The sequence below is a fragment of the Musa acuminata genome, chromosome BXJ2-2, assembly GCF_036884655.1.
Source record: "Musa acuminata AAA Group cultivar baxijiao chromosome BXJ2-2, Cavendish_Baxijiao_AAA, whole genome shotgun sequence".
In the NCBI taxonomy this organism is placed as follows: Eukaryota; Viridiplantae; Streptophyta; class Magnoliopsida; order Zingiberales; family Musaceae; genus Musa; species Musa acuminata.
Genome location: NC_088339.1, coordinates 25349881 through 25364436, shown reverse-complemented (window position 1 = coordinate 25364436; position 14556 = coordinate 25349881). Strand labels below are relative to the sequence as shown.

The 14556-nt window shown below is 38.5% G+C and overlaps 2 protein-coding genes across 7 annotated transcripts; both read right to left on the bottom strand.

Annotated features, from left to right (window-relative positions):
* Positions 1-865: 865 nt before the first annotated feature.
* LOC103976044 (RHOMBOID-like protein 3) lies at positions 866-6945 on the bottom strand. Of its 6 annotated transcripts, none has more exons than XM_065095808.1 (9): positions 6918-6945; positions 6562-6678; positions 6352-6382; positions 5613-6045; positions 3868-4031; positions 2870-3033; positions 2524-2783; positions 1487-1599; positions 866-1404 (listed from the first exon to the last, which is right to left on the bottom strand). In XM_065095808.1, exons 4-8 carry the CDS (start codon positions 5894-5896, stop codon positions 1548-1550), a joined length of 924 nt encoding a protein of 307 aa, XP_064951880.1. In that variant the 5' UTR covers positions 5897-6045; positions 6352-6382; positions 6562-6678; positions 6918-6945; the 3' UTR covers positions 866-1404; positions 1487-1547. The 6 variants fall into 6 exon arrangements, with proteins under 6 accessions (XP_064951880.1, XP_064951878.1, XP_064951879.1 ...); XM_065095806.1 differs by having other exon boundaries at positions 866-1394; XM_065095807.1 differs by having other exon boundaries at positions 866-1389.
* Positions 6813-12532, bottom strand: LOC103976045 (probable RNA-dependent RNA polymerase SHL2). Its single transcript, XM_065095804.1, is given in 3 exon segments — positions 6813-7071; positions 7073-7900; positions 9487-12532. Coding segments are annotated over 3 exon segments (3600 nt in total). The 5' UTR covers positions 12217-12532; the 3' UTR covers positions 6813-7029.
* Between the last annotated feature and the right edge of the window lie 2024 nt (positions 12533-14556).

Here is a 14556-nt window from a genome sequence, read left to right as displayed (position 1 = left end):
ATTTGTGTTTCTTTAAAAAATAAATAAACTATTTCGTCAAGACTCAAACTCGGGCATTAGACTTTATGATTAGAGTACTAATCATATATTTGTGTTTCTCTTAATTTTTTTCATTTTTAGTCGGTTTCAAATCATTAGATAAAGTCTTAACCACTATATCTATTATGTTTTACTTTGGTTCCGAACCATCAAATCGTTGATCTACATCAGTTGCGATTCCAAGTCAATTCGATTTTGGTTCCGTTCGAACAAAATCCCGGCCAGGAACATCTTTCTACGAGGAGATATTGTTCCGTGACATGCTAAATCTACTGAAACCGGGTTGACTCCCCGCCCACCAGCAGCTATATCCATACTGCTGAAGGGGTTCATAAGTGAGGATCAAGCTGAATGGGCTAAAGTAGGGTTTCGAATACCGATCCATGGGTTTCGAATACCGATATCTCGAGTTTTACTCGGCACGATACGTATAGATATATATATCATTAGTACGCTAGGGCATATCGATGATATACTCAAACCTTAAAAATACCTCCATCTACCACATCAGGATATACCGACCGATAAGCCTCGGTAACAATTGTAATCCAAGACGGTATTGGTCGATTTACCTCGGTACCGATCAAAACATTGGCACTGCCCTCGCATATCAATATCCTCTGAACATCATTTACCATTTGAGATGTCAAAGCTTATTAGTGTACAAACTGATTTCTGTGTGTCATTATATTGTTGTCAAAATCTATGACATCTTAATCCTACGTCTTATTTAATTTTATTCATTTCTTCTATTAGACTAATAGATTTACAGCTAAATACACACTTAGCTTGAAAAAAAATCCAGGTTAATCGAAAGACACAACGATAAGAAAATCCACAAAATCCACTTGTAAAATTCACAATTTGTTTACAACATTGCTGCTATAAAGTACAATTATAAATATATAATATGACATTCCTATAGACATGCTATAAGGTAAACTCTTGTCCCTTAATATGTCGACATTCTCAGTGTTCAAGATCAACTATGCAAGAGAAACACTAGTCCAATTCCAATGACTAAAGATAAGAAAAAACATCTTGTGAGACCTCCAGAACACATAGTAGCAGCTTAAGAACTTCACGGTTTTAGTGTTACAGAATTGTGGCTCAAGTTTCCACTATATCATGTTCGATTCATAGCCTGCATAGGAATGAGAATGAGAGCACCTGGTTCCTTGTTTCCTAATGACAATGTCCATCGGCTGCTACTCCTTTCATTCACATCTCCTCCAGTCGAAGATGCTTCTGCCGTGCGAAGCAGCACAATTTTTGCAAGCATTGCAGTAAGCAACGTCAAGCATACATCTCTCACATTATATAAAGATCACCATTGGAAGTTGACTTTTCCTGTGCTAAAAGAATCTTACCCCATCAAAGATGAGCAATAAGAAATTGTTTACGCACATATTCGGTATGCACAAAAGATTCCAGCTATTCTTCTTACCTGATATTTTGATGAATGAGGTTGTAAGTTGCCCAAGCAAATATCACAACACCAGAGCATATCAATGTAGCTGCCGGTCTACATATGATAGCTTAATCAAGCCAAACAAAAATCTGAAATCCATAAAACACGAGCGTTAAAGATGCCATCCGAGGGGCACATGTTCATAAAGAATTCTTGTGAAGGCAAAATTTGAAGGAAAAAAAGAAAACTGGTACAAGCAATTTCATAAATGTTTGTGTTTATAATTTGATGAATGCAACAAACAAAGAGATATTAATAAAATCCTATAAATTTCAATATAGTTGATCCTATGAAATTCCAGTCCTGAAAAGAATAAAGATCATGCAGGCCATGTTGATTCAAATTATCATTGAACCACAAACACCTGGTGATATATCCTAAAAATTTTACCACCTAAGTGAGGGCCCTCTCACCACAACAAACTCATGAAAATAAACTTGCTTCCTATCAACCATGAAGGAGAAAACACATCTAATCCACCAGAAAAGATTACTTTCAAGGTTCCAAGACAGTTTTAAATGTCCATGATTTCAATAACACACCAACTGAAATCATGGCAGTGGCACAAGCACACAATAGAGAATATGAACTACAAAAGGCTAGTTAGACTAAATGATGATGATAAATAAATCTATCATTATTAATTGCCTTCCAACTTTTGCAGTTGACAGAACCAAGCAGAAAAGAAAGGTAAAGTCAAAGACTGCTCTATATTGCTTGAACAAGTAATTTTTTTCAGAAGAAATGAGATCTGTGAATTATCAAAACCTAATGTTAGTCATTTATGAAAAATATGACTAGCTATAATGAACTGTTACAGAAAATAAGCTATAATCTTATATTTATGAAAAATATAAGAATTATAATCTATAAATCTTTTGAAATTAGGTTATAGCAGAGCCATAGATCTGACACTTAGTTAAGTGACAAATACTGATAACCACAGACCATACAGTCGAGCAGATATAAATTCAGATCAGCATATAATAGTCCAATGAATTAGAAAACTTTACCCAATGATCAAGACAACAAGGGCTGTAAACCAGAGAAGATATTGGCACAAGTTGTGCTTTGGTCTAACGAGTTCCATGTTATAACCTGGAGGGATGTGCCTACGGCTGATCCACCCAAACTGAGGACGCATTAGAAGCACAAAACCAAGCAGAAAACCAGAAACAAATCCTCCAATATGGGCAGAACTATCCACATGAGGAACAACTCCAACCACCAAGTTAATAGCAATTACGACCATTAGAGTCAAAAGTGCTGCACACTGAAAGGAATTTCAATTCATGTTTTATCAATTCAAAATCTAGTTTTAGAACTGTCTTTGATACTCTGCCATTTAATAATTAATACCTTATTAGAGTAAATTGTCCAATTTGTGATCAGCTCAGACAGCATTGCCCCTAACAATCCAAAAAGTGCACCTGATGCACCAACTGATATATTTGATTGAATAGAGAAACAGGACATCAAGCTCCCACCAATGCCAGAAAGGACATATAGTAATCCAATTTTCACTGCATAAAATAACAATGAAGAAAACAATTAAAGGTATATCTTAGTAGATAATGCAGCAACAGCAACCTTCATCCAGGGCGATATTACATATGAAGTTTCAGCAACATAAAAAAGATGCAAATAAGTAGAAAAATCTGCATCAGAACTATAAAACTCATAGAATTAGGTAGGGGCAGCCGCTATGAGGCCTCTTGAAAGACTGTTGATCTTTTGTGATTTTTAGCAGAAAAGTCATCATCTACAGGATTCTGATGTATCAAGTTTTCTACTATCTCTTAGGAAGCTTGAGACCAGCTTGCAATTCTGTTAAAAATTTATAAGGACATACCAAGAAAGAAGTAGTGCCTTCTCCTCGTGGCATAAAAACCAACCACAACTGTAGTTTCCAAGCTTACAGGGATTTTATAGAATTTCAAGGTAAATCTTACTTTTCAGTGAATGCTTGACATGTAGATAATCTCATATTGTAAGCTATTGAACTACAGTCCACATGGATCTAAGAGGATCATGCAAAGGATTCCCATGCCACATGCTGAACTCATGTCAGCCACAGAGTAATGCAATTTTGTGCTGCACTTGCCAGCCCATGCAGATTTCAGGACCTGGAAGATTCCTGCATTTGAACATAGGCACATGGCATATGAACAAATATGCCTGCATGCTATGATAAAATGAGCATCTTTTTGCCTTTTTTGAACTATTTGTTCTCATGGGCAATGAGTCCAGATGTTGTGACCAGTGTACTAAGCTTCTTACAACAAACAAAAAGAAGGCAAATGTACATCTGAAGTTAGTATAAGATGACTAACACTAGTTCACATTTTAATTCTTACCAAATCCAAATTCCTGTTCAAGACGAACGCCCGTGAATAGAAGGCTTAACATGTTAGCAAGCAAATGGATAACCCCAGCATGTAACCATATGCAGGCAAGAAGCCTCCATCTTTCACCTTCCACTACTACTTTATTGTAATCAAGAGCCCCCAAACTATCAAGCCTGCATAAAGTTCAGAGATGGATTACAATCCTCTCTTTGCTTAGTGCCACAACATTAGCATTGTGATATAAGAATGAGAAATAAATGTAATATTTGTTAACACCTTATGTCAAGTACAATGCAATGACATCTTTAAAATTTCACATCATAATGCAGTCAACATTGTAGCATGCATATGCATCATCGTGTACACATTACTTCATGATGTCCAAAATTCTTCTATTTCAGAATGTGAATAGTATAATCCACAATGTTAGAGACTTGACAAAATTGACAAGATAACAGACACTAACATGTACCATATATTCCTCTCATGTTCTAAACTTCTAATGAACCGTTACAGAAAAGATCATAGTATCTTATAAAAGTCTGCCACCATTAGCACAAGGACACAAAATTTCATGCATGAACAAATAGCATATAGAGATTTCCCTCAAAAAAATAAAAAAAGAGCCAATCCTTGGTTCTTAAGACTATTGATGAGAAAATAATTAGCAGTCCAAAGTTCAGGGTCTAGGTTATCTTTTCAAAACTGTAGGAGGAATGGACCAAGTACAAATTATTAAATTAATATTATATAAATCTAAATAAACACCGAGAAGAAAGTACTACATTCTCAACAGCCAAGCAAGATGGCTGCCAATAGTCTATGTCGCTCAATCAAGTTCACAAACTCAGATGGAAGCAACAAGTTCACATCCAGAATTATTCACAATGTAGTTCTGAAGTCCACCTTACATATGACATCAATGTAAAAGAAGTTATCAACGAGGTCATGGTATGTAAATATTCTTATATTATGAAGTGAATTAAATAATAAAAATAAAAGGGACAAAATATTAGTGGTATGAAACATCAGATGTTTAGGGAACAAAAAAGAGAGCCCAATGCAGGACAAGTCCTAATTGTGCTCATGAGAGCTTGAGTTCTCTTATTTCCTTTGATTTTCTTCATCTGTTTACAAGTTCTGCTTTTTTCCCCTTTTCTAGTTCTTTTTCTCTAGTATTACACACAAATAGAGCTTGTAATCTTGTAATTAAGTTTTCTAGTCATAAATAAACCTATTTCTAAAATGAGTAAAATCCTGCTGTGAGCGAGTAATCATTGATGCCATCAAATTCACCATTGCTCTTTTTGCCCTCCCCTTCGTTTCAGTGAATCTGATTTGGAGAGTTTGCCACCCATTAGTCAATCGTTGAACAACGAGACAAACTCACAAATGTGCAACTAGCTAAATAAACCCAACCCAACGCCCCCCCCCCTCCCCCCACACCCCCCTCCCCTAAAACGAAAAAAACAGAGAAGAAGTGAGATTGAGATAGTGTTGCCTAAAACGAAAAGGCCATACAACGTGACCTTTGCGGGATACAGGAAATGCAAAAGCCTGGTACTAGCCACGGGTGTGATAACATTCAATTGCTTCCTTTTCTATTCTCCTCTCCTATGCATTGTCAATCACTAGATGCAAAGCGAGAAATATCAAGCATAACAAATGCCAACTGAAGTTAAGATTCAAAGGGAAGGAACAAGGCATAGAAGAATAGAACCCGTAATAGGATGATAAAAGAGAGACGAGCTGACGTGTAGAGGGAGGGACCAAGGAGCGGGTTGATGGAGAAGGGCTCGAACGCGAATCGGCCAAGGGAAGGGAAGACGCAATCGGAGGCCTCGAGGCGGTGGGTGGAGGGGCAGTCGTTGACATACATGGTGTAGCCGAAGGAGACAATGTTGGCGAGGGCGATGAGGGGCACCAACCACGCCACCCACGTCTCCTGAGGCGGCGGGGGGCACGGTGCCACCCACGGGCCTCTTCGGCCAGCGTCCAAGTCGCTCATAGCTGGCGAATACGAAGCCTTCTTCCCCATCTTCCTCCTGCTTCGTCCGACGGCAGCACGAGACCGGAGGGAAGAAGGCCACTCTTGCGCGGTCTTCTTGGACGAAGGTTGTTAGGAGGCAGAGGGCGACGGGGAAAGACAACCAACCAATCAAAGAAAGAGGGAGGAGGGAGCCACCACTGCCGAACACATGCAAAACCGAATACATAAATAATTATAATACAAATAAAAAAAGGATTAGCGGTTATTTATTTATTTTTCCGTTTTCCTTAAAAAAGATAAATCAATAAAGACAGAAAAAAAATAAAACAACTCATTTTTAAGAGACAAAACAAGAATATTAAAAAGATGAGACTCTACGCGATTAAAAATAAGCATGACTATTTGTGGCGAGAATTGGCAAGTGTTTTCCAAGTAATTCGACCAATAAAAATTAATTCTTCTGACTAACTAATTTTGTTTAACGTAAAACTCCTTTTGCACACCTTTTGTCTTATTTTCCCGGAAGATTTCGTCCTGCCAGGATAAAAAGAAGAGCGTATTATAACATGGACACTATCAGAAATGAACCAGGAAAGAAAGCAAACCCCAGCTTAGATATAAATATATTCCAATGCATCAAGGAAGTCTCACCTGTCCGGAGAAACAGATAGACAACTCGGAACAAAAAGAATATTCCAAAATCAAGAGAGTACCTTAGGGTATTGCAATGGATGGTGATCAGAAGAAGCTGCCACCTATATTTCTGTCCACCTTAAGTCGTGGATGACAGCAAGACCATGGTTTCAGCGCAACTTTCCTGCTTAAGAGTCCTGCTAGTAGTTTAAGCAATTGTAAGCACATCTTCCTATGAAGTTTCTCTTTCTTGTGCTTCTTTAAACTGAATTAATCAAATGGCAAACAGGCAAGTGTAATTTCTAAGAGTATCAAGCGCCACAAATAATCATTGAAGAGATCAAGGTATCTGCCTAGAATCAGAGAGGAACATCTGGAACCACATGACAAAATAGTTACATTATACAGAAAGTTATGAACCTAATTTGCAACATACCCTTGAACAAACAAATTTGATATCCTATGAGTGAAATGCTAAAAGTTGGTAGAGTGGTCTTGCTGACCAGAGAAGACAATTCTGAATAGAAGCTGATGAACCCATAAAGCAATCAAACCCTTCCAGAAAGATAGCTTGCAAGTGAATCAATTGGCCTTTTGGCTATCAGGTGTTCCCCTCTCCTGGCATCTTACCTTGATCCGAACCAGGTAATCAGCTGCTATCCATGCAAAACTAAGCCGTGCAGGCACCCCATCCCCATCAGGTTCTTTTAATTCGCTATACTTTTTTACCCACCGAGGATGATAAGTCACTTGATACCATGCTGAAGCCTTCATTTCATAAAAAAAACACTTCTCATCATCTGTAAGTTGTAAAAGATCAGGGCTCATGGTCTTAAAAATATGCCGGAACTGTTTACGAAGTGAGCTGTATGCATTCTTTAGCCGCTCCTTTAACTCGCCTTGTTTCCTGCTATTGTACTTTGGCAAGGACCAAATATGGCCAGTAACCACTTCCCCCTCTGAGCTGACTCTGTACTGAGCTAACAATGCATTTAGATGTCGGTCATATACAACCTTGTTTTGCCATGCATCGGCAAGGTAATCTAAGGATCCAATAATCTCAAGATCCGTATCATAGGGTAAGTCCTCAAATGTGCATGGTAGTTCGGATGGCAACTCATCATCAGTGGCATCTTTGATCTTACGATACAACTTTCCCAAGATCTTCTCTGACTTATAGGACAAACGGTCATCCTTACCCATGAAATCAGGATAGGTCTTAGGTTTAAGGGCTGGCGGCATAGTTACAATTTTTCCTGTCTTCGGGAAGTCCACAGCAGTGGCAGCCAGCTCAGCTAACTTAAGGCAATTCTCATCCAGGGCTCCATGTTCACTACGGTCAGCATGGACCACATGAGCATTACAAATGACACCATGGTTTTCATTTACCATATTCTTCAAATAGAAGTCAATAATGTCCTGGAGGAAAAAAATTGAAAAACCATGTGTGAAATTCTACATGTAAAAACATTTCCTGGAACATCAATCTTTTACAGACACAAAATAAATATCAGTGCGAGTACACAGTTTCTTAACTCATGCTAGCAATATGATATTGCATGATTACAACTTGATCTTCCATTGAAAAAAAAATATCCGCTTCTATTTACTGAAAACAGCATATGCATATTTACAACTTATAGTTCATATAATACTGCAGAGTTGAACGACCAACACACAAACCGAGCAGTCAATTTTGGGTTTATCAATCTTAAGAAAATTCTCATCAATTATTCTTCACATAACCTTCAAATGAATAATAACAAACTCTATAACCCAATATATGTATTTTGGGTGTACCAATCTTAGGAAAGTCACAAATTAATTTTTCTTCATATAACCTACAAATAGATTATTACAACTTCATAACCCAATAACTAATAGTACATAATATGCTAACCAAACTTTTGTCAGCATATGGACCCAGAACTGTGACCTGTTTATCGTAACTCACCCTACCATCTCTCTTATTTGATGACCAGGGAGAAGCTATATTAACAACTATAAAAGGATATATCTCATGGAAACAACAACCATCAATATCCTTTAGTACATTTATACTAATGCTTCACCACTAACAGATGGACTACAGCTGTATACATTTGATATTCCAGCTGAAGCTGTTGCTTAGAATAAAAAAACTATTTCCTGATGATGCAACAACTTAATAAAAAATGTATTTAAGCTAGTTCTTAGCTGAGTCTAGGGTGCACCGGATTTGAGATACTAAATTCAACTAAATTATTTGGGTACTTTAGATGAGATTTTTAGTAAGATTATCTTAAGGGTAGCTTAGAAGTGCAACAAGAACCCTATATTTTAACAAGATTTTACTTATGACTTTATTTTAGCCATAATTTGAATCTGCCAAGTCATGACGTTACTTAAAATAAGGTTTTGGAAGATGTATCCTTTTGGATTTATTTTTTTGAAGGTATGAATATAGCATTTTGGGAAAGTTCTGTTGCGATAAAGTAGGAAGTAAATGATCTGAAAGCCTTCTAACTTAAAAAAAAAGAAAATCATCTCTTTTGCCTGAATGTGATATTCGAGATGATGGCATGAAGCTATTGACCCTGCATGTTTCTCTCGAAAACCAAAGTGAGTGCAGGGAGACCCTTTTACTATCTTCTTCTTCTCCTTTCTTCTCCCAGGATGTTTTTAGAATATCCCCCATCCCTCATGTAAAACTGATTCACAACTCAACTTCATTGTAAGTTTTGGGACAGCAAGATAATTACTATGTCCCGTTGACCCATTCTCCAATTTTTGGTATTTGATACTATAAGCAATTATATAACCACTATTCATGATTTCCTGCAAACTATAATTTGTTCTCTTGACATAGATTCATTGATTAAGGTTCCACTAATGATTAAGGTTCCACTATAGTTGCTATCATCTGACTGGTCCATCATCGTGTAGATTTCGTGAATCAGAAGTTTTGAAGTCCATGGCACATGCAAAATACTAGCAAGGTAAAAATCATATAGCATAGAACTTACTTGAGGCAAGATTTGCCGTGGAAATTGCTTGACTTCAGCAGGGGTATAATCCATTGGTACCCAGCTCTTCTTGCCTGGAGGTAAAAGATTTTCATCCCATGTCACAAAGTAGAGATCGCCATCCAGGTCACTTCCAGATGCCTCATTGGTATGAGGCCTGTCGCCTCTTTGAGGAAATATTAAACAATCAACAAGATGATGCAACTCAGGTACATCAACAGCTTCAAGGATCCTAATATCTCCTGGGTGAAGACACGGGTTTTTGCCTACAGCCACAGTACCCACAATGACTTGCCTATTGTTCTGTGATGCTGAAAACCTCGAACCGTGCTTTGACAAACAATTCTCCAGTGAAGGAGTTGAGGCCTGGATAAAGCATTGTCCATGTTCAAGAACCCCAAGTTCATCAAGGCAGCCCATTAACAACCTACCTTTTGGAACAAAAATTTTTGTTTTTGCCAAAAGATCTCCTAGCTGTGTGGACCTTATGCATGAGAGCATCGCTTTCAAGTGAGGTTCACTTTGAGGTCTGAAACCAGCACTCAACATCATTGCTGCAGTGTTCCCTTGTTCAGCACATGAAGTGGTAAGAATCTCAAATGCAACATTGGTATCATGAAGTATCTGATTCAGTTTAAGAATCATCGTGTCCTGCATTCTTTCGAAAACACTATCAGGTACCTTCAATGATGAAAGCAATGTCACAATCTGTCGGTTTAAAAAGCCTGGCTGGAACCTGGTCCATGAAACCACCTCCAAGATTGTATGGTTAGACTCAAATTTGTTCATGCTTGGTCTCAGGGACAGCTTGATCCCATCATCATTTCCTGGCCAAACAGCTACGACCCCTTTGCAGCCAGCATATCTGATCTGATAGGCAGAAGGGGGGTCCTCCGTCAAATGCAGTTTTTGGGCAACTTCCAGTGCAAGCTCTGGTGTGATCTTTCCTATTCCATCTGAAAAGACATATCCATTTCGCTTAATATCTTCAAGTTCAGAATTTACTTCATTTGGTGTCACGTTCACCGTGGCATATGTGGATGAAAAGCACTGCCCCATTCGAGCAGCACACTTCGCGACATTCTTATTAGAGAATTTGCCCATCCAGTTCCTAATGGTTGCCACTGTTATAGAGCCAGAAACCTCTGCAAAAAACCAGGCTGACCGATCCCGTAGCTGATTGGACGAAAATGCTAAAAAGGAGTACTTCTGACCATATAGATGAAAACCATTAGTTAGTATATCCTTTACCCTCTTAAACACAGTAGTTTTCTGAGGAAACGAGTTTGAAGTGATGTCCCGAACGATCGGTGCAACATAGTAGTTCAAAACATTACTATTCAACTGTTGCATCCCTTCATCCGTAAAAGTCACCCTCAAGAATCTATCAGCAACCTCCTTGTACTTCCGAAGAACCCTATTCGAGAGTTCTACCTCTGGAGGGAGACAGTACGCCTTTGTTGGAGTTATAACAAGCTTCCTCACTTCAATAATGTCATCAGAGAACTTCGAGTGCCTGAGAAGTTTGGGGTTCCTTAAAAGCCACTCCTGGACAAGCTTAAGCCTCCCCGGGGCATCAAATATGGGGTGCTTGTAAGACAAGATATGCATCAGTGCTGTTCCATTTACCATCTCACTCTGGCACCTCAGTAAGGAAAAGAACTCCTCAGACAGTTGGTGCTGGTTAACTATGCCTCTATGTACTAGTGCATTCACTAAAAACATTGTTGCAAAATTGATACCTTTTTTGTTCTGAATACAGAAAAAGGGATCAGACATGTGAGCTCCATAACCAGGCTCATCTCGGACTACAAGCCGGCATCTCGGCCGGTTCTCAGCTACACCATGTTCTCTCAGATAAGCCAGGGATCTCTCCATCTTAGGCCCAAAACGTGGGGACAGTGAAATTCTGTATGAGTTACACCGACCGATGGCACCACTAGGTGTAATGTCCGTTGTTCTGATCCAGGGATCCTCATCGTCTAACAGATTAAACGGGACAGACGTGTAGATGTCATCATCAGCAGTCCGATAATACACGTAAGGCGCTGAGATTAGCTGGAACTGCATCACAAAGGGGGCTGCATCCTTGTGTACTCTCACTTCATTGATGTCTCTAAGCAAGAACTCCACCTTGAAATCACACATGATCAGTGTCATTTCCCGCAACCCTTTGAAATAGAAAGCTGTCTCTTTGGAGAAAAGGATCTTGCAGCAATCATCGAAGGGGTCGATCACAAAATCGACCGCCGAATCAGGCCCCTTCCAACTGACCAAGAATTCATCTCTGCTGACCAAATTACCGATCTCGACGCAGGCGTTGGAGAATCTGAAGGGGTCGGTTGTCCTCCTCCTGTTGACACGGAACGAACTCTCGGTTCCCACATTGGCCCTCAGCGGGCGGCCATTCAAGACAAGATCACACTTTCCCGCGGCATCCATTGCTTTCTTAACGGCATCAGGGCGCGCAAAGTGAACAAATGCGTGAGGCACCACGCGGCCGTAATCGTCCTTCCTCGGCACATCGAAGGCATCATCAGTGCCCTTGAAGACGGGGTATGACTCGGGCGGGGTCCAGGACGTCTTCACACGACACCGCCAAATGATCCCAGCTTCGTACTCCAAGAAATCAGCAAGTTCCTTCGCGGAGACCTTCGCATCGAACCCGCCGAAACTTACCTGACTAACAGTCATCTCCTTCTGCTCCGTGTTCCTATGGAACGAATCCATGGCGTCCTAAATCAGAGGAAACCGGACGATCGGGTGTCGCTGCTATGATTGCGAAGATCTCCAATACGAAAATTAAGATTATCGATTAAGTCGGGAAACAAAACAAATCAAATCGTATCCCATCTCCGACTCCACTCGCGAAGGCTGCCCGAGAAGCGAAGCAAGAAAGGGAGAAATGAAATGGGGGAGGGACGACGTTGGTTACCACGAATGCAGTTCTGCTCCTTCCGCCTCCTTTCTTGCGGCAGTAAAAGGAGTCACGCCATGTGTCGTCCCGAGATTGCAAGATTGAGTTTTAGGAGGGGCGGAGTAAACGCAGACTCCGCGCCGCTGGATTGTTTATAGAATGGTTTTTGCGGCAACGAGGTGGATTTGCTTATAATAAAAATATTTGTATTCCTTTAGCTGTTTTTGTTTTCTCAGATAAAAACCTTCAAATTTTCAGTATTTTCAATGTACGTCTTATTTTGTTTTATTTTTATATAAATTTTTTTTTTAGTCATCTTTATCATTTTACCTTAGGCCTCGACTATATTCGTCTTTGTCTTATCGTCATCACCTTCCACCCTATGCTCCCACTTTCACCCTTCGTAATTATCTTTATATTATTATCTTCGAGATGAGTTAGTGATACAGAGAATATGACCTCCACAAGAATATAATAAAAGAAATGATCATACAAGATAAAGGCGGTAAGGCGAAAGATAACCACTATAAAATAAAAACGTTCACAACAAAACAATAGACTAAGGATATTTTCATCTTTTAGCTAAAATAAGATACACTTCACAGGAAGTAGAGCAAAAAATGAACATTTTATGAGAGAAAGTAGACAAAAATGAATAGATAAAAAATTTCATGAGATGCCTATTTTCAAACCCCTATTTACTCTTTATAATCCTATTTTTTTTAAAAATAATATTTTTAAATTATTCCTTTATAAGTGGACTTAAATATATTTTTTTCTTTTTATTATTTTTCTTTCTCCTCAAAGAACATTGTTGAGGGCGACAAGTACCCGGAGGGAGTGTTAGTGTCGATAAGGAGCATGGGCTTCATTATTGGTAGGGAGCATAGGATAATGATCGACAACAACATTAACAAGGAGTACGGAGTTACGGGGAAGAAAAAAAGATAAATTAATAATAATAAGATTATAAATAATAAAACAAAAAAAATATTATTATTTTTTAAGGATTATCAATAGTAAAAATGTGGTTGTGAATAGTAAGCTTCAATTAAACCAATATTTTTCGCTAAAAAAATTCCATAGCATGAGTTTACGTGTAATTGCTTTCGTATGCCCACTTTCACTATCATCATCGCAATCCCTTGAAAAGCAAATTGGGATGAATTATATATTCAAGGGCCTTATCACCCAAAAGGCTATTCATCGATGGGCATCATTAGCGGTCATCGAATGCTTTCAATGAGCGCACTAATTAGCCATGATTATTGTAGTATAATCATCATTCAAGATAATTATATCCTCCAAAAATTGGGTTGCGATGCATTATGCTTTCCTCAAATCTACTCCGCGTTCGTACTTCAACAAAAATACAATTTAGTCTCCTTATACTAACAGGATTAATTGTGATTTTGGCAACTAACACTTTTAGTCAAGCTCAATTTATCATGTAATCCATAATTTTATTGTGAGCATTTGGCAGACATATGATAAGACAATGTGATATTTTTTATATAAATTATATTTTTATAAAAAATATAAATTTATTAAGAGAAATATTTTAGGAGATTACTATTTATAACTCTTATCTTGAAATCTCCAACCTCATTTTAATGATTTTTAATATATATAAAATATCCCTTTGCAAATATACCAAAATATCATTCTCTTCTTCTTCCTCCCTCTTCTCTTCTTCTGCTGGTAGCAGAGCCGACGGTGATGGTGCTAAAGGAAGATCGATGATAATGACTTCCTCCTCTTTCGTAGTCAGTAGAGCCAACGACAATATTAGCGGAAGATTGATGGCAAGTGGGCATGCTAGGGTTAGCAATAGGTGACAACAACTTTCTACACTTCAGTAGCAAACAAAGCTGATAATAGTGTCAACGAAAGATCAATGATAGGTGAGTAGGTCAAGGCCATCGATTAATGATAGTGAGCGATAAGGACAAGAACATTGGTGATGATCGACGACAATAAATAGTGGGGAGAGTCGATAGCAATAACTATGGGGGATAGTAGGGTGTGCAGGCAATGGAAAGAGTCTGTGATAATATGGTATGCAAACGTGGTAATATGGGAAGAGTTCGTTGACGAGGGAAAAAAAAAGAAGCTAAAAGGGAAATTAAAGGGGCTATAAATAATAAATTATT